This window comes from Etheostoma spectabile, chromosome 7 (genome assembly GCF_008692095.1).
Source record: "Etheostoma spectabile isolate EspeVRDwgs_2016 chromosome 7, UIUC_Espe_1.0, whole genome shotgun sequence".
NCBI lineage: Eukaryota > Metazoa > Chordata > Actinopteri > Perciformes > Percidae > Etheostoma > Etheostoma spectabile.
Window position 1 is genome coordinate 19,381,799 of NC_045739.1, and position 20,770 is coordinate 19,402,568.

The 20,770-nt window shown below is 39.3% G+C and overlaps 1 protein-coding gene and 1 long non-coding RNA gene across 3 annotated transcripts in view; one reads left to right on the top strand and one right to left on the bottom strand.

The window, feature by feature from the left end:
- calcrl2 (calcitonin receptor-like 2) overlaps nucleotides 1-20,770 on the top strand; it is a 26,452-nt gene that overhangs the window by 3,046 nt on the left and 2,636 nt on the right. For both annotated transcript variants that reach the window (XM_032521301.1, XM_032521300.1), the window contains exons 2-9: nucleotides 11,165-11,222; nucleotides 11,860-12,049; nucleotides 14,007-14,114; nucleotides 14,696-14,808; nucleotides 16,011-16,102; nucleotides 16,656-16,785; nucleotides 17,034-17,187; nucleotides 20,344-20,406. In XM_032521301.1, coding sequence (XP_032377192.1) covers nucleotides 11,169-11,222; nucleotides 11,860-12,049; nucleotides 14,007-14,114; nucleotides 14,696-14,808; nucleotides 16,011-16,102; nucleotides 16,656-16,785; nucleotides 17,034-17,187; nucleotides 20,344-20,406 — 904 coding nt within the window. In that variant the 5' untranslated portion in view covers nucleotides 11,165-11,168. The remainder of the gene's footprint in view (nucleotides 1-11,164; nucleotides 11,223-11,859; nucleotides 12,050-14,006; nucleotides 14,115-14,695; nucleotides 14,809-16,010; nucleotides 16,103-16,655; nucleotides 16,786-17,033; nucleotides 17,188-20,343; nucleotides 20,407-20,770) is intronic.
- Nucleotides 1,750-18,997, bottom strand: LOC116692780 (uncharacterized). The gene is made up of 3 exons (XR_004332781.1): nucleotides 18,905-18,997; nucleotides 4,455-4,458; nucleotides 1,750-1,760 (listed from the first exon to the last, which is right to left on the bottom strand). It is a non-coding gene; the product is annotated as an uncharacterized LOC116692780 (long non-coding RNA).

Genomic DNA, 20,770 nt, shown 5'->3' on the forward strand with positions numbered 1-20,770 from the left:
CCCCCCCCCCCCATAACACAAACAAGCCAGAAAAGCCCCCCCCCCCAGTACCTGAAATAACATGTGCCTATTTCAGGCTCAGGGAAGTTAACTGACACGTCAGGGTTGCATACTAATAGTGGCAGGGGTTGTAGTTAGAGTGGCAAAAATGTCCTATCATTTTGCACAATAGGAAATAAATAGGACTCACCCCATGCTTGACTGCTCTACTGTGTTTATTTAATGCTGTAAAGCTATAGAAAATATTTTTTTCTCCTTTAAGGGATTCAAGAACCATCTTGTTGATTAAAAAATGCAATAGAGCTCAACAGTCTCACCCACAGCGGGTTCCGGTAGTAAAAATACAATGCAATTTCTCCACTGACATTTGGAGTATAAGCCATAAAATCGTAACTGTCGATGGTAGATTTAAAATCAGCTACGACATGACTAAGCGATTGTATGTGCTCATATAAAGTATAAAGTATAAAGTTCATGGGGCACCAACCTTGTTTTGAGATAAATGTGTTTTATTCACAATGTCTTGGTAAAGTACTTCATTACCCACAGTCCTGAACAATCCCACAATCCCACAGTGATGCCTCTGATTGGTGGAACTCATGCTGGTGAGGAGGGGGAGCTGTCAGTACCAGATCAGTGCTGCATGCACAATTCGTCATGGACATGCACAAGATGATAATTGTGTTTCACGAGGATTTACGACACTGCACAAACCACACTTCTGCCATTAGCCTCCACTGGGATGCTAACGTTAGTTTAGCTAACAGCTAATTTGGCTAACCGCTAGCTGATAGCTTTCCTGTTCGTTGTTACACTCGAAATGATATGTTGTATGCTTATGAGTCACATAGCTGGTTAGCCTAAGGCATGTTCTAAAACTAGAGAACCCAAGGTCTCTCGGAGGAGACTGTTGAGCTCTTTTGCATCCTAATTTTTACAAAGAGGAAATGTGTGAGGGGAAGTCAGGAAAGTGAGATAAAGACAGTGCAGGACAAGATTTGCTTGTTCTCAGGGAAACTAAGGAAAGACCTCAGTGAGATGAAATGAGGAATTGGATGAAAGAAGAACAACGGTAGATGCTTGGGTGAGGAACGCGATGTCAGGCTGACCATCTCAGAGAACTGTGTCAGGATGTGCTGGCTCCCACGCTGATTGATAGGTGGGAGAGACTGTTGTATTGGTGCGGATCTTCTGCTGTCTGGTGAAAGAGCTCCCACAGCGATGTGGAGATGCGGTTGGGATCATATCATGATTTGACCAACGTGTCTTGGGAGCAATGCCTCTATTCTCTGTTCTGCACTCTGTTTTGCTTGTAAAGCCCCAGGGTAAGGGACAAAAAAAATACAAAAAGACAGCCCCAGGCTGGAGGGGCTATTTTTGGATCCAGCTATGGGAAAACAACCAAGTCTGTAATCACTCATACATCTACAGCTCAGTTTCTGTGAATCCCGGAATTTTTTCATTATGAAAAATGGATAAAGAACCCCAGAACCAAAAGATAACACTATATCCTGTGCAAATCCACTGATTTTCCAGACAAGTACATCTCTTTAATGTCTCAACTGGAAAAGACTGCATCTAAAACATCTGTTCTTTGTAGGCATAGTGCATCCTGTTGTGTTCAAGTACCCTGTTTGACCTGCAATTGAACATCCTTGTGGCCATTGGTTGCATCACAAGTTTTTGTGTGTTGACTTTAATTGTGCTAGACACATGGTTAGCACATCGTTTTTTTTGTTTGTGTGTTGCATTTTAAGTAGCTGCCCATGCAGTATTAGATTTTTTATAAGATTATTTTTGGGGCATTTTTAGGCTTTTATTTCTACAGGACAGATGAAGACTTGAAAGGGGGAATGACATGCAACAAAGGGCCGCAGTCAAACCCGCGGCAGCTGCGTTGAGGAGTAAACCTCTATATATGTGCGCCTGCTCTACCAACTGAGCCAACCCAGCCACATTACTAATGTGTGAGTCTCATGGCTCACAGCAATCTCATTTCCGTAAAAATGTCATGTTCACACAGCCTTGCTCTGCTGAATGATTATTAACTTTCTCACAGCAGACTTTTTGAGTTGTCAAACACTATGGTAACTAATAATATAAAGATGGCGGAATTCCATTTAGGTGTTCCAGTTCCAGGGTAAGTAGTTTGAAGATGTCAGTTGTTAAATGTTGATTGATCAATTGAGAAAATAACCTATAATGAAAATAATCATTAATTGTGGCCCTTTTTCAGACATACAATTTTAAACATTTATTTCTGTAATAATGAGCGTCTACTTTCAATGTCTAACAGAGACTTTGTGCTTCCATATTCAAAGGTTATGGAGATGTTATAGCTGTGTCCTCTCACTATGAAAGTCCCTTCCATTTCCTTTTGTGTATGTTCAACAATGGTTTATTTTTAACCTGTTGGGCTGTTAAGAAGTGCAGAGGGGAGAGAAGGGAGGAAGTAGTTGCAGGATGACAGAGGAAGATAATAGCATACGCACCACAACCGTCATCCTTCCTCCGCCTTCTCTATACATACATACATGCAGACATACAGTCCGTGACAAAAGTCTTGTCGCTTATCTGTTTTTTAGAAACACCTGCTATTAACCTGACTTTTACTTAATCAATTGGTCTAAGAAATAGCTCATATGAAAAGGTAAAACCCTCCCAAATGATGTTCAATGCACTGAAATAAATTAGTTTCACTAAAAAAAGATTTATCATTGAAACAAGACAGAAAGGTCAAATTTTGGCAAGACAAAAGTTTTGTTGCTATACATAAATTGAACAAATTTACTGCAAATACTAAAATGTATCAGCAAATAAATAGCGGTGCTGTGAGATCCAAATTATCTTGTATGACTTCCATGAGCTCGAAGGACTGCATCCATGCGGTTGGCAGGATTCATACAATGTATTGATGAAGTCATCAGGAATAGCTAGGAAAGCAGTCTTGCTGCCTCCCAGGTTCATCAATATTCTTTGGTTTGGTCTTCCATGCTTCCTCTTTATATCACCCACATCTGCTCAATGATGTTCATGTCTGGTGACTGGGCCGGCCAATCCTGGAGCATCTTTCTTCTTCGCCTTGAGGAACTTGAAGTGGAGATGGAAGTATGCGATGGAGCACCATCCTGCTGCAGAATTTGGCTCTTTTATGGTTGGGAATATTAGAGGAGCTAAGATTTCTTGGTATTTGAGACTATTGATGTTGCCTTCCACCCTGCAGATCTCTCGCACACCCCCATACTGGAGTTACCCAGACCATGATTTTTCGCACCAAACTCAACTGTTTTCTGGGTGAATCTTGGATTCATGCAGGCTCGTAGGTCTCCTTTTCTTTTTCGCATTTTTACTGTTTATTCCAGTTTCCTAATTCCCCCTTCTTTTTCTCATGACAATATTTACGGCAACTGTGTGTAATTCAACAGAAGATTAATCTGAAAAATCCACTTTCTTCCACTTTTCCATCATCCATCCTTTTATCAGGCTGTGGCAAATGCCACACGGTTTTTCAATTGTCTTTTTTTTAGTGCTGGGTTCTGGCCACTGATTCAACCATGGAGGCCATTTCGAGAAAGAATCCGACAAACCGTTCTGGTTGACACAGGGACTTCAGGGGACCAGGTCTCGTGGAGCTCTGGTCTTCAGCCTCTTGATAATCAAAACTTTAGTCTCAGGGTGAATCTTAGGCATGTTTGCAGAGGTCTAGTTGCAGTTGATGTGAAGGTCTAGTGTACTGGGGTTGTTTTTATACACACCTGAGATCTAATTGATCCATTATTAGTCACAGGTGAAGCTCATATGACAAGGCGACAATAATTATGTCTTTGCAAAAATTGACTCAATGGGCTTTACCAAGCTGTGAATATTAGAATACTTTTTGACAGTTTTGTTTTGCACTGAAACATTATTACAAAAGCTGTTGGGATTAAAATGAGCCATTTCTTGTAAATAAATCTTGATTAGAATATATTTCAGCGGCACTTCAGGTCAATTTGTACACAAGCGACAATACTTTTGTCAGGAACTGTACACACATACACACTCTTGATGTTTGTAGTTCTCTGGATCTCCCTCTGGAATACCAATAAATAGGAATAATGTGTGACATGCACCTACAGACACAGACACACACACTTCTCTGGTCCCTGGATAGCCACAAGAAAAGTGGCTTGTTAGAGGGAATGTGAGAAAGCTAAATACTGATTAACTAAATACTGATAGGTCTCATTGAACAGATGAGAAGATGCATCTGTGTAAACCAACACTTTATGTTGTTACTTTCTCATCTGAAATGTAATATGTACACTGAGAATTGTTTGGAAGTGAAGGGAAGTGAAATAGCTTTAATACATAGTGTGTGACTAAGCCAGAGTGAATAAGGTAAATTCATAGTATACAGTAAACTAACAAAATACATTTACTCAACTACTGTACTCTAGTGTTTGTAGGCCTACTTAACTAATTATTTTTCAGGTTAAAATTTGATATTAAAAAAGTCGCGCAAGCCGGCGTAGGCTCGCTTCCTCTGGAGGCCGAGCAGGATGGCGATGGCAGAAAATTATGGATTCCAGCGGCGAAGGCAGAAACCCTCTGGCGGCCACACAGGACGTCGAGGGCTCTTAGGTGGTCGGTGGCGAGGGTGAAACCTCTCAGGCGGCCGAACAGCTCGGCAAAGGTAAAGCCAGTTGTGTGAAATTACTTTGAAGTCACTATTGAGAAAAAAGTTTTGAACCTGTGAATCGCCGCTTGGGGCTATATTCTCTTTTGTTGTTGCCAGCAGCACAGCCTCTTGTTAAGTTAGGCCTACAAGTTTTTTCTCCAAGCTTTTGTTCTGTTCTTTCTTAAGCATATGTTATATCTGTGTGTCTGGAGTTTCTCAAATTAAGTTCAATACGTCCCAAAGGCAACTGCATCTAATTATAGCATTTTAAGACAAATGTACATGTCTCTGCAGCTAATATTAATAATATCTTTCCACTCAGCAAAAAAAAAAAATGCAAGCATGGAAATGGTGATAATTTTATTTTTGCAACATATGCCTTATATTTTAAACTGCTGATACTCATACTGTACATCATGCAGTCATGACCTATGGGTCGGGCCAAAATCCAGTTTTACGTCACAGCAGCATCTGCAGTCCATTTCACTGGGTGCAATGGCCCTTAAAGCTCAATCTGGTGTAACAAAACAGCAATGTTTGGATTTCCCATCATTCCATCTGAAGACCCATGACCCCATGAGATCAGTTTGACTCTCACGGTGAGGTATACGGATGTGGAGGGCTGAACATTCTCTAAAAGAATGGAGTTTGATAAAAGCTTTTTTTCTATTGTCTAAAACAGATTTTGTGTCAGTAGCTCAAAATGTAAAGACAGCCATTTATTCCGCACAGAAAATGTAGAATAAGCATAGATCCCAGTTTTAACAATAGCTCTGCTGTTAAAACCACTTTAAACTTTCAAATGTATTTAATATTTAATTATTTGTTTATTTGTCAATTGGTTTTGCAGCAAGGTATACAGCACATGAAAAACAACATAGTCACACAATACAAAAGGAGATGATGGGGAGGCGGGGGGGGGGGGGGGGGGGGGGGGGGGGGGGGGGGGGGGTGACCTAAATTCCAGTGGGCTAGAAGACCAACAATAGTCACTGGTGACCGATTTTGACATTTCCAAGTGTACAAAGCACAGCATCAATAACAGCTAAAAAAAGCCTCACAATGACAAAAAAGCTACAAATACCCACGATAACGTGCAAAGTAACCAGGCATCTCTTCCATCATAACACAAACTGTCCACAGTAGCAGCATAGACACCTAATCATCATCATCATCATCATCATCATCATCATCATCATCATCTCTATCACCATGAACCACACCATATTGCTGACCAAACTACATAATTAATATGTGTACCTCCTCCCCTGGCCTGAGTTCACTTTGGCTGTGGGGATGAAGGAGTGATTGTACATGTTACTCTTAATCACTGGGAATCTGAACCGAGGGCCAGGGGGCAAAATCTGAAATTCAAAGTACTGTGGACGTACATAACATGACAGCTGTTCATTAGTAAATTAAGTAAAGAATGGATAAAGTGGCGATATTTAAACATTAATATAGTTATATGAAAGGACGGAACACTGGCCTGAACAACACTTGTTTTAATGGGATATCTCAAAGCCAGGAAAGCAGATTAAGACATTGAGAAGTGATGTTTATATTTTATTAGATGAAACATATGTTTAAATGCATATGTTATGACAACAAATGCACATATTGTATATGTACGTGCTACTTTCCAGTAAGAACACATTGTACAAAGGATAGGGGGGTTTATTGGAGCCACTCTCTTTATTTTGAAAATCTGGCTTATCAACAAATCCTAAGAAATATATTTGTTTTAGCAGGGGAATGCCATAATACCGCTGACATTGACTTACCCTATGATCGTGAGGTATCATGTGAATTTTTGACTCAGGAGATGTGTTTAATTTCCTCAGTTGAGGTTTAACTCCTTTGGAATGCTTCTAAATATAAAGTGAAAGACCCCGAGGCTCAAACATGGTTCTATGCTTGTGCTAATCAAAACCAGTCAAGATGCACTGTGCAAAGGATGTTAAGCTCCCCTCTTTCCATTGGTAATTTTGTCAGAATGTCCATGTCTTTGCCTTAAACGCTTGTGAAATAGTTTTTTTTTTATTTACCCCAATCACAGGAATCTGTTTGAATTCTGTACACATCCTGGCAGCATTTTTTCAATTAATTCAGTTTGCTTTCAAAACCAATATGACTGGTTCATCATTGTGATCGGTGGGTGATTTCTGCATAAAAAAGACACATTCATAAGAAACATCACTCACCACTGCTGCAGCTCTTTCAGCCCTCCTCATTCCTCAGCACCTGGCAGTAGATTTGACAGCAGATTGAATTACACAGATGACTGGCATTATAGGGTCTGATGTTGTGTTGTGTTAATATTTTTTTATAATTAAAGCTGCCGATAGCGTATGACTTTCAACTTTTAAGTTTTCTAGGCATGGTGTACTCGTGGCTCAGTGTTGTTTCCACAGCTGTTAGCAGACAAACATTCCTGTTTGGCAATGAGAGCTCTCAGACCGTCTAAACATCACACTGGAGAAAGAAATCAGGACTTAAAAGAATGCGCTGAGATGGAATCGGGAGATTAATCAACTAACAGTAATTACTCGCGATTTACTAGTAGATCCTTGGCTGTGGTGCTGTTCATACTTAAGCAGACACTACAGACTTATAGTTAGAAAGTCAGAGGAGGTTTGCAAGATATGCAACTCAATGTGGCTGTTTAAAAAATAATAAAGAGAAAATACAAATACTAATTGTATTTCTTAAGAACTATTCTTTTTTAAGATTATTCTTTGCACAATTTGGCCCTTAATACATGGTACATGACAGTTGTAGAAGTGAAGGGAGGGGGGGGGGAGGCATGCAGAAAAGTGCTGCAGGTCGGATTTAAACCGAATGTGCATTGTAGTGAAGTAGAATGTTATCCATTGTGGCTCAGTGATGTGGTTTTTTTTCGCTGTTTTTTACAGTTTTTGGACAGTCATAACACAGAGGAATAATCTATATCAGGCTTTGCATACCTAGGCAATGCTTGTTGCTGGTTTTGGTTTTCATCGGAATTGTTGATTGTGAAATTGAAAAATATTGAATTACCCTAGACGTTACCCTTTAAATTACATCAGCTGATATTTCACCTTTTAAATGTAGCCTTCTGTAGGCTACAGGAGAAAGACAAAAAACAGCATTTGTAAAAGAGTACTTCACCCATCTAGCATTCCTTAAACATTATTGGACTCATGACAGAGGGTATAAAAGTTTCATCTAAATCGTTGCAGCCCAGTCCGACTTCACACAGCTCCCTCTGGAGCCACAAAGGCTTTATACAACTATTATCAAATATGCAGTAGTATTCCCCAAGACAGACTTTGATGTGTAAAATCGGATTTCCTTTTAATGGTCCTTGGCATGTGTGGGTGAGTTTGGTGTTTATGGTGCTGGGCAGCATAAGGGACACACACAGATTCAACGTGAGATAAAGTGATAGAGACGAATGTTGACAGAAGACAGTGTAGGAGATAAAAAATAGAGGTTGACTGGATGAAAGCATTTACTGCATCAGAGGTATTGCAGTTGCAAATTTCCCATTTAAATGCATTAAGTTATTTGCCAATCGCGTCCATGTTCATCATAGTGCCCCTATTAGCGGACAGTGGTTTAGAGTAGCATCTCAGTTAACTGCAGTGGAACAGAAAACTCAGATTAGACAGATAGTCTAGCTGGCTGTCTGGATGTACCCTGCAGGGAGCTGAGGAGCAGTTAACCATAGTCCTCATAAATCAAGCCTAAACGAGGGACATTCTGCTGAATTTTCGGCGGCACCTGACCAATAGTCGTAGATATAGACTACTATAATTGCCCTAATGGACTTCACAACACACAATGGCCATTCCAGACAACCAGGCACACAAAGCTGGCAATACGCTGTATTACTACATGTAATTGCTATGTAAATGTCAACTATTTACAATGAAAAAAAGTAAAATGTCTAGAATATTAATTTAGAAATATAACTTTTTAGGTTCATAAAATTTAGCCTTTCCATTAATGAATATGCATTACTGGATATTACTGCTTTTATGTAAATGTTGTATAACCATCACTGTCTGAGCAATGGTTATATAAGCTGGTTGGGTAGATCTTAGAAGGCCACATTCCCAACACACATTCCCTTAAAACAGCCTCATTTGTGCAAGAAGAAGCTTGTGTGTGTGTGTGTGTGTGTGTGTGTGTGTGTGTGTGTGTGTGTGTGTGTGTGTGTGTGTGTGTGTCAGACCAAAACTCCTGTTTTCTTCGTGTCCCCCTACAGGGAAAGAATGCCTCAACACAAAAATTGTAATTTATCCAGATGATGAAAACGTAGACACGCGTCTTAACATGGATGAGAGTTTAGACACAAATAAAACACACACTTTGTTATATACACACAGACCCGTAAAGATCAACATGCGCAAATGTGTGCATAGGTTTAGTCTGTGTAAAGTGGGCTTTGTATTATTGACATTCAAATCTCAAATTAACCAAATAACCTAACCTACTTAGACATGTTTGGATTTTGCTAGGGTTTTTGTGTCTAGGGACCTTCCTCAGTTGCTATTGTCAGCGTACTTGCTTTGTTTTGTTACATTACTTAGTGTTTCATTCAAAATGATGCTCTCGATCACCTTGATTACTGATTAGAGGTGATGACCCTGAACAAAACCAGGGACAAAGGAAGTGACAAATATAACAACTTTTCCATTTGTATTGTTCCCAGAAAACATAGACAAACCAAACTTTTGGGCTGCAGTTCACAAATAGATTGTGCGCTATGCTCGTTGGTGAGAAATCCATACAGCGAGCACTGCCAAGATATGAAAATGTGCGAGTGTCCTTGGATTTACAATGTCCTGACGGAGAACAATACATTGCTAGAGGCAACTGTGTACACAGTAGATAGAAAGGCATTCATTGTTTAGTTCCCATTGAATGGAATTGTGATTATAAATAATTGTTTGTTTCTAGGTGTTTTTGAGCCTGTGTTTGGTTGTCGTGGCCAACAAAAACTTAAACTGCAAGCAAAAAGATCTCACAGTATTGTGTGAAATGTGCAATGAGTGGCCAGTACCAAGGATGGGAACACATTTACAAGCTGAGTTAGCTTAGCTTTGCACACAAAGACTGCAAACAGGAGGAAATGGTTGTTCTGTCCAAAGATAACAAAACCCACCTAACTTAAACTCACAAATTAAAGTGCTCATGTTATGCTTTTGGGGTTTTTCACTTTCCTTTATTACTGTATGTTACATATCTTTTTTTGTGCATGTAATAGGTTTACAAAGTGAAAAAGCCCAAAGTCCACCCCAAAGTTTCTTCCCATCTCCAACAGAAAACACTTTTCACAAACTGCTCCAAACAGCTCTATTGTAGTCCAGCCTTTACTTCCATGACAAACGTGGGTCACTTTGTAACACACGTTATACTGCTCGCCTAGCTGCTAGTGTGGCACGCCCTCAAACCAAGCTGGTTTTTTACATGTGCACTTTAAGTTTAACTTTAAAATTCTCAATATGCAATCATTTAATGCTTGTGATTCAATTCAGATGTTTACATGTATCTTGATGTAAATAGATTTTACAGTTCTCTCTTTGAAAATTTAACTTATGCTTTAATTTTTTCAATTCTTTTTAAATCTGAATATTAAACATGTCATCTGCACAACATTAATTTGAAATCCTGGAAAAAAATAATGCATGGGGATGACAGAGGTTTACATGATTACTGCTCTTGAGACAAATTCAGCTTTTTGAATCAGTTCCAAAGAGAAGGTTGGGTTTACTACTGCCCATTTGAAGCTGATAGACTCCTTTTCCTTCATTTCCAAGGCCAGCACGTGCAGCACAGAGCAAAAACGCACTTTCTATTGCAATTGCAAGGAGGTCCAAAAACAATGTAGCCAGTTTCCTCCATCATAGATAAACCAAGCCCAAAATGTTTTCCCACCAAAGAGACACTGTGTGCATCATGCTTTAGTTTTCAGAACCTCTGTCAACCCTCTCTCTATCTTATGACTCCTTATGCTGAGTATGTATGTCACCCTATGGCTCATAAAAGAGAAAACTCTAAGGGGAACTTGCTGCACTTTCACCCCAAAAACAATAACAAACACACGTGTTTCTCTGACCCTGGATGGACAGTGGAAAGCATGGACTTCCTGTCTGACAGATGAGAAAATACTGTAAATAATAGAACACTTGTGAGACCATGCACTCACGCAAACTATTTGAATTTAAATCACAACAGGTTTTTGCAAGTTACTTCATTTCAGGGACCCTCAAATAGATGCGTTAGGGTTGTAGACTCTGTCCTTGATCTGATCAGCATGTTAGCATTGTTGTTGTGAGCATGTTAGCACGCTGACATTAGCATTAAGCTCAAAGCACACTCTGTGCTGAAGTACAGTCTCATAGAGCTGCTAGCATGGCCAGAGACTATTAGTTTTGTAATAAATAATCACATGGTAAACTGGTAGGAAAATGTCTAATAATTGCACTGTCCTCCTTGTTCTTGCTTCCATTTCAGAAACATGTGGAGGACTCTAACACTTTCACTGATAGTTGCACTGACATTGGGCACAGAGGTGAGTTTGATCATGCGTGTGTGTGTTTGTGTGTGTGTGTGTGTGTTGGGGGGAGGTTGTGTGTAGGCACTAGGGTTGGGCGGCAATACGGTATAGCGCTGGAGTATCAGTTTTAATACCGCAATTTAAAAAATGCAATGCACTTATATAGGAGACAAAGATTAAATATTAAATATAATTGATTTAATGCCTAAAAATGCTTATGTGTGGTTGTCACCACGTGACAACGTGGAGGAGAAAGAGGGGGGGTTAAGACGGCAAGTCACGCACTGAGTGACCTGGTCTTAAAGAAGCCGGCTGACCCTTACCTCATTTTTTAATTAGTCACGATAATACTGTATACCACGGTAAAATATACCGCCCAACTCTGAGTGGCATAGCCATCTCCTATTCATGTTATGCCAATATTGGCTTGTTATTGTTGACACACTGATTGCTGTGTTCATAAAAAAACTTTTTTTAAACTGTTTGCTTTTTTATTTACCCATCCCTTGCAATATTAATGACACAATTTCCCCCTGTGTACTGTTGGTAGTAGTTTCTAATGTAGCCCAATAGAGAGTAAGATTTTAGCCTAACAAGAAATTTAATGTCATGAGGGGACATTCATCATTCTGACATCTCTAATATACAGTAGGTGAATTTTACCCAGGTGTCCCTGTCTGAGGATGTCGGGCCTATGGTGGCTGACGAGAAGACGGTGGAAAATCAGCAGGAGAACTTCAGCGACATCTCCAACGTGCTAGGAAAGTCTCGACACCAGATCCTGGCTGCTCAATTTGAGTGCTACCTGAAGATAATCCATGATCCACCACGTACAGAAGAAGGTGATAAGGCTGTACCTATTGTTTGGTTTTGACGTAAAACCCCCAAAAATGTATCCACTGATTTACAGAATTTTTTTTGCCATGTAAGTCTATGGGAGGAAAGTCTTTATGGGCCAGGGGGCATCATGCGATGTAATTCCACTGTATGTTCAATTTGCTTCAAAGCCCGACGCACTTCCTCGGCGGGGGGGGGGGCGGGGAGTATAAAGCAGACACAGCCTGTCCCTTCAGCTTTCTTCCATCTGTCACTGTAAGGTTCAAAATGCAGTGTAGATTTGTATGTCAATGTATATGGACTGCATTTATATAGCACTTTTCTAGTCGAACTAACTTCAAACAGCAATCAAAAGCAATTCTGGGTTCAGCACCTTTCCCAAGTACACTTCGACATGGGACTGCAGTGCCAGGGATCGAACCACAAACTTTCCAATTGCTAGACAACCACTCTGCCACCTGAGCATTTCTCACATTTCTCTTCTAGGTAGCATCATTCTTAGTGAGTTAAATTTCAAACAATCATGCATATTTACATATATGCGTTACTGGTTGTCCTACCGATTAACAGTTCTTAGTGTGCACAATGTGAGAGAGAGAGAGCGAGAGAGCGAGAGAGGAAGTGAGTCTGAAAGAAAGGAAACTTGCCCTTTGTCTCTTTACCAGTGCCGCTCAGTGCTTCACTGCCTTTGAAATGTTATTTTGGGCTCCGTTTCCCAGCATGCCATAGTAGAAACTGGTACCATCAGGTTTCCGTCTATTGTTGACAAGCTTTGTGCGGGCCAGCTGCAGTTAAACACATTGTTTATATAAGTGCAACACACCATTATGTTGAATAGATAATTTATAGGATTCATCCTGCCACAGATCTTAGTAAAAATGAAGGTTCCCTTCTTTTCTGATCGCAGCACAGACTCATTACACAGCTGTTATATTTGAGTGATAAAACATTACTGTACACCTCAGTTTTTGCTAGGTTGTTTCTCTTAGTTTTATTGAAAAATGATCCCCAACTTATTATTTCTCAAATGCAATGGTATAATCATGTACTTAGTGTTCTTAAAGGTTAACTCAGACAAGCTGAAAGTTAGTCTGGATATGTTGCTCAAAATAATTTAATTCTTTATGCCCTGAAGCACAGAGAGAGAGAAGAAATTAATATATAAAATAATATGAGTCTGTGATTACTCGCTATTTCACATAGCCAGAAACATACAGACAACACATTAACCTTTACAATTTCAAAATACATGTAAAATGCTGCCCCTGATTTTTTCATTTAAATTTGACAATAATTGTAGTGGGAAGTAATATAGCCATGTAGCCTATGTCCAAGACATTATTATTGAGGAATGTTTCCTATTTTATATAAAAAAGGACAGCAACTTTTACTTTTGCTGTTGTGAACATGCAGTGGCTGAAACATCTTTCCTTGGAGGAATCCTCTGCCGCACAAGTGATGCCTTTTGTGTTTGTTTGATTTCAATAGAAGAAGAACAGTGGTTGGCATGAGCAAGGAATAGGGTTGCTTCAGTGGCTGAACAGACAAACAGCTGCTGAAACTCAAACTTCAACAAAAAATGCAATACTGTATATAGCATATTCCGCTACATTTAACAAGATATAATGACATTAGCATTTAGCACCAGGGATGTACAGTAGACACTGTTCAATTAACAAACAATTAGCAAAGAAGGTCTTTTAAAACATGATGCGATTAGGTGCCTCCCTTGAAACTAGAGGTGGAAGAAGAATAAGAAGTCCTTATTTTCATCTCTTTATTTCTAGCCATTTACCTTTTTGGGATTGCAAGAGACTGGTTAATATCTAAAGGCTGCACTTATAGCAAGCAGTGTTACATTAAAGTCTCATTTTAAAAGCTAAAACATACACACACATCTGGAATCTCTGGTGTCTTCAAACTGTGCAACATTCAACGTTATGTCCGTACTGCTCTCTGCAGGGAGTTACTGTAACCGCACATGGGACGGCTGGCTGTGCTGGGGGGATTCAGCTCCGGGGACTGTCATGCAGATGTGTCCTGAATACTTTTTGGACTTTGACCCTGCTGGTGAGGCAGACACACGCACACACACACATACACACACACGCATCATATAATGATTGTTTTATGGGTTGACTCTAAAGGCAGTAATGAGCGCTCGGAGACACAAAGTGACACGAAGCAGGGTTCAGTTTACAATGCTCTAAAGGTTTATTGAGACACACAGAAGAATATATACATTTTGTAATGACGTGAGAGTAGATAAAAAAGGTGCGCCAGAGAAAAGGAGAATTAGTTCAAGGTTGTTTGACGCAGATTAATCTTCAGGGAGGAAGAAAACGTGTAACAATGTATGATACCTAACACTGTTATTCAGATAAGAAAGGCTTGGTGCAGAGTTTTTACATAATGGAATGTAACAGCTTCACAACAGTATTGATATGTACTTTTACTTCACAAGGCATTTTTATTTTTCAATTCAGGGAGTTGTCCACTGTATAAGCCTACAATGTCTTGACTACTCATCACGTTGATTTAAGGGGCCCCAATGTAAAAGGGAGGGTTTTTTTTGTCTATTTGGCACCTGGAGTCGGCTACATCAAACCCTTCAACAATGTTTGTGTAAATTATACTGTTGTCTTCAACAGAGAAGGTAACCAAAGTGTGTAATCCTGGTGGCCAGTGGTTCCACCACCCGGAGAGCAACCGAGTCTGGACTAACTACACCCAGTGTCAGGCCTACACCAAAGATAAACTTAAGGTAAAACACAATGCAGTGAAACTGTTAAGAACAGTTAAACAACACCTTTATTAATTTTAGACCAAATTAGAGTATTGTCACAAGAAAACAAGGCTTGTAGCCCTCCTTCAAGTAGACTAATGCAGTTTCATTATTTGAACAGGTACAATGCATAAAGAACATTAAAGCTTTAGTGCGTAACGTTATGATATGAATGAACATCCGTCACATTCAAGCCATTGCCGAATGAGTTGATACAAAGCTAAATATCAGCTTTACAAAACTCTCTCTGTATTTCTCAGTATGGCTATGCTTACAACATGGCAAGACTTCCGCGCACAGAAACTCTAGTGAAGACAACGACCTCTTCTGATGAGTCCATCATGTTTTTTTTTAATCCTTCATGTCCTCCCTGGCTACAAGTATAGTGAACAGTAAAGGACAAAATATAAAGTGCCCCTTAACCAACTATAGTAAACAACACCAGAAGGGTTTATGATAGATGTTGCTTATAGTCAGAAGTTGTTTCTGTCAAAACCTCTAGTGGTTCAAAGGTCAGCGTGTGACTTTATTAACACTGTAAGTCTCTGGCAGCTGGATGGTGTCAGTATATCTTTATGATATTGTCTTTATGATTAGCCCACCCTACATTGGAATTCAAACAACTAACACATAGAGTAATGTCTCTATGTAGTTATGATTTAAATGCAAAAGTACTGTGAATCCTATTCCTCTATTTTTTGATGTAGGATTCCTTTTTTTAATTCACCCCATGTCTACAAGTCCAGTCTATTACACTGACTTAAACATGCAAGTCATTTAGGATTTGTTCCACTTGGAGGATGGCAAAGCTCCCTGCCCTGCACACAGATTACTGTAGGAACGTTTTTTCTTTTTTCTTTTTAAAGATTGTCTTCCATGAATCTTATTTATTTTCCATGACATTTTGCCAACAGTGTGATTATATTCTTTGGTGCATCAACATTCACATGTTAATTTCTGTATTTCCCTAAAAGGCTTATATTCTCTTCTTTCCTTGGCTTTCGTCAGTGCTTCAAAGAGGCGTCCTTTCCTTTCCTTTTATGACATTCTGTAAAGATGCAGACTATGCAGACAGTGTTGCTGCTTTACTTGGTATCACTCTTGAACTTAAAATTTAACATTTTTTAAATGTTGAATTTATTTATATTTATCATGAATAAACCATTTTTTGTTCCATGCAGTTTGCATTAAGTCTCTACTACCTGGCCATGGTGGGTCATGGCCTGTCTATTGTCTCCCTGATCATCTGTCTGATCATCTTCTCCTACTTCAAGTGAGTCATGACTTTTCTCATGTATGATCTGACTCAACACCTCAACTGTCTTCATATACCTTTCTTACTTTTACTTTCCCAAGTTAGTGTCAGTTTGTGTATGATAGCTTAAAAACGGGTATTAGCTGCGTGTACGTATTTTGCACGGCGAGTGTCAGGCTTTATCCCAGCGCTGTACTTCCGTTGAGCCAGTCTAATGAGGTAATAAATCAAGTGAGAAGTAGGGTTATTTTCTCATAGACTTCTATACAATTAGAAGTTTGCAGCCTGAAGGCACTGGCACCGCATTGGCTTCACTTTTCAGACCCAACAATCACATAATGCAAATGTTTCAAAGGCTTTTTTTATCCTGTAAAATATCTAATTAATGTAACTGTGAAGAAAAGACATATGGTTTAATTGTGGGTATCTTTTCGGCAAAAAAATGGTATGGTCAGATATAAAAAAGCTATTGCAATTTCAGTCCAAAAATGTTTGTAAAAGCCTATGAGAAAATATGAAAGTAACCCTAACTAATATACCTTCCCTATCTCTGTCTGTTTCTCTTATTCAGGAGTCTTAGCTGCCAGAGAATCTCCCTCCACAAGAACACGTTTCTCTCCTTCATCTTCAACTCCATTGTTACCATAATGTGGCTCTCGCTCACTGGGGCCAACAACCAAGCCATAAGCACCATCAACCCTGTGAGCGACTGAATTCATCTAGCATCTGTATTTCATCCCATTACACTAATCACTTCACTTATTTAATTTCCCCGTGCAAAAAAATGTCCCACACTTAACGCAGTGGTGGGCTCATTAGAAATCACACTCCATATCTGCTGTAAATGTGGGTGGTTATCTGTTTGGAATTAGTTTCCTTATGGATTAGAATCTGCTTCTAATTTATCATGCGCTTTTGAAGTGAAATTTTCCCATTTCCTGTCCGTCAGGTAAGCTGCAAGGTCCTGGCTGTGCTGACTCAGTACACATCTACTTCCAACTACTTCTGGATGCTGTGTGAAGGCATCTACCTCCACACGCTCATCATTGTGGCCGTCTTTGTCGGGGAACAGCAGCTCTTCTGGTACTACGTCCTGGGATGGGGTAAGTCAGGAGGATCTGATATTTCACTGCCTTTTTCAAAATAATTTCCTTTTGCAATCGGAAACAATGGGGGAAATGACTCGGATTATTCAAACAATGTCTACAGAGACAGCGTTTAAGAATCATAGTGCATATCAACATACACCTGTCACCTAATATAAATGAAAGCTGGGAAGAGACACAAAATGCCAATCATTTTGAGTACTTATTGCCAAAAATGTATACGTTTAAACTAAATACAAGTATGGGGTGAAAATCAGTAACATCAGTAGTGTTCATGTGAATGTGTTTAAAATGGATGTAGGGTAATGCAAAAATCAAAAACAGAACAAACAAAACAGCAACAGGGCTTCTGGTTTTGGCAGAGTAGAGCGAGAGAGAAGTCCAGGAAGCTGGGCCCTTTATTTCCTGTGGCGTACTTGGCTCAGGTGCTGCAAATGCAGCTGCATCAGCTGATACCTTAAACACACATAGTAGTTATTATAATATAGTTATAGTTCAATACATAGTTAGAACAAGCAGACAGACGCACACACACTTAACAATATGCTGCCAGGAGATTGCAAGACCAATATAAAAGAATTACATTAATACAATATGTCACAGTTGCATTATGGGGGTGTTTATAGCTGTCATTCACTCACAAGATGCTAATAATGCTACCTCATAACACCTTATGAGCAACACTCCAAGTGAAGAGCACTGCATCCTTGTCCTCAACAGACACTGTTTTCAAGGTTAACAGTACCGTTAAGTCTCCCAAATTCAAGTGCCAAAACAAGTATGCCTAATTATCCATGAGAGCATCTGCGATGTTTGACTGTATTGTAGTCCTTGATTCCTTTGTTGCACTGGGAAAATCACATTTCTTCCAAATTTAATTGCATAACTGTAATCTTGAAGCCTGGGTGTACAGTACCTTTGCTTAGATAAGTGGGCTTCATTTGAGCTCTTATCCAGGCAACCAGCTCTTATGTATTAATAATGGATTATTTTATGTCTCTCTAAGGCTCACAGCATTTTAGAGCTGTACGGTGTAGCGTGTCTGTAATGAGCATGGCACATGTCCCACGTGTCACCTTTACAGTGAACTCACTACTATACTGTTGCTGCTGGTATAGCTGAAAGCTCTCTGACGTGAGCTTTCTTTAACTGAGTGTGTATGTAGTAGTAGTAAGTTTGGTCAAGGAATAGTTTTTTTTAGGAAATATGCTTATTTGCTCTCTTGCATTACATGAGAAGATCGATACCATTGTCATGTCTGTGCGACCAATAGGAAGTTACAGCCAGTAGCCGCATAGCTTAGCTTAGCACTGAAAACATGATATCTCGCACAAAAGCTGAAGTGTAAAATGAACAACACATAACTCCAGTAAAACCAAAAATTGACAGAGCCAGGCTAACTTTTTTTCCCCTGTACGGTTTCCTAGTTCCAACTCGGATCGATAAGCTTTAGAGGTGCTAGTGTTCAGATTCTGTTACCTTTGCTCAAGCCAGGTCAGCTGTTTCCCTGTTTCCAAACTTGACGCTAAGCTAAGTTATCCTAATTCTAGTTTCACATTGAATAGACAGATACCTACCAGTCACGTCATCTAAGTTTCCGCGAGAAAGTGAATAAGCATTTTTCCCAAAATGTGAAACTATTCCTTTAAGGTTAATCAAAAAAATACTGTATTTTGTTTATATAAAACACTTTTATGACTCTTCAACATATTACAGCCATAGTGCGCAGTTTCTGTCTCCCCCTTGAGGAATTCTAAGTAATGACAACCAAACTGTCAGCGCGTCCACATGGTACAAGCATTGCGGGCCAGTTGTTCAAAACATTTTATCTGGATCAAAATGATCCGGATTTGGAAATCCCATTTCTTCCTATCCAGGATCAGGTAATCCGTCTTACTTTATGCCGGTTTTTCAAAGCAACATGGTTGGATCACCGATCCAGATACACAGTTTTCAAGATTACCAAATCCGGATTACCACTGCTCTAAATAGGACAACATATCACAATGTGGGCTACCAACTACGTACAGAACAGGTAAGAGCCAAATTGGGTTCTCTAAGTGTTTATTTTGAGACAAACGAAAAATAACTCCCACTTCCATTCATATTTTCTTTTATAACCCCTCATCAGCCACTACAAATAAAAAACTAATATACATAACAAATACATTGTGGAAGTTTTGAAAACATCTTAAAAAAAAAAAGGTTAAAAGTGAGTACTATATGTTCAGGGTTCTTCTTCATCTAGAGAGGAAAGACCAAATTTGTATTAGATTGTTTCCTTGAAATTATATACGGTGATGAATGAGATTATATTATTATTTTTCTATTTATTTTGTTATTTAAATCGTGTTTGGGGGTTGTTTCATGAGGACAAGATAATTTGTATTTTTATTTTATTTTTTGCTTTACTAAACTTAACTAAGGTTAAACAAGTCAGTGCAAAATATAAAAGTATTACACTAATGATGCAAATGTATTATTTGACCAATTTAAAGTTTTACTAAGTTTTTGTGCTGGAATCCACCTTGAAATCCACCTGGAAATCCTACCCCCTGTTGGGATCAGATAATCCTGTTTTTTCGATCAAAGTTATCCAAATCCTACTGACAGTTTTGAACAACACAACTGAAGGTTTGATCCAGATTAAAACTAGGATTGGATTCCGTGATCTAATCTGATTTCAGATTCCTCTCTCCCTTTTGAACAACCCATTTTTAAGATTTGATCCAATCCGATAACCAAAATCCGATTAGTTTACCTTTGAACAACTGGCCCTGCGTGATTGCTCATAGCCCCCACCCCTCCTCGATGCAGTAGCCAAGGAGGACACAGAGAATTAAAAGAAACCATGATGGATTCTTCAGAAAAGGTAATCATCTTCTGAACATAGCCCCACTGAGAAATATAGATAGAGTTTTGTGGAGTTGATCTTAATTAATTGTCTTAATTAACATTGTATTACCTCATTTGGCAATGGCTTGAATGTAACGGATGTTCATTCATTTCAAAACGTCACGCACTAAAGCTTTAAGCTGCTGCATAACTTTTCACGTTATGCTTTTTATATTGTGATGGAACTTCAGAAGCCTCTGTAGAGACTCAGGATGTTAAATGAGTCTGATATTTCTGTCTGTGTTTCTCTGTCCAAAGGTTTTCCCGTTGTTCCTGCCATCACATATGCTGTAGCACGCGGGCTCTTCTTTGACGATAAGTAAGATGTAATGTGTTACCTTCCTCTATTGTCACAACTGTGAAAGCCAAGTCCAGATCAAGGCCCAGGATGTTGCAGTATGTAGTCTACTGTAACATAACTAAAGGCCGGGATTTCTCCCTCTCTCTCCTTCCCCTGACCTTCTTCTACTCTCTTTGATCAGGCTCCACAAAACTTGATCAGAGGATTTGTACAATATTGATTTCTCTCATGTGGTATTTGCGTGAGCCCTTTGTTTGCTGAGTCCAGCACTAATTATGAATGTCTTACTCTTTGGATACCCTCAGGCTTATTTATTACATCACTGTGTACAGTATGTGAAAGCTCGCTGGAATAATTTAAGTTTTTTTTTGTTGCTTTGTTGGT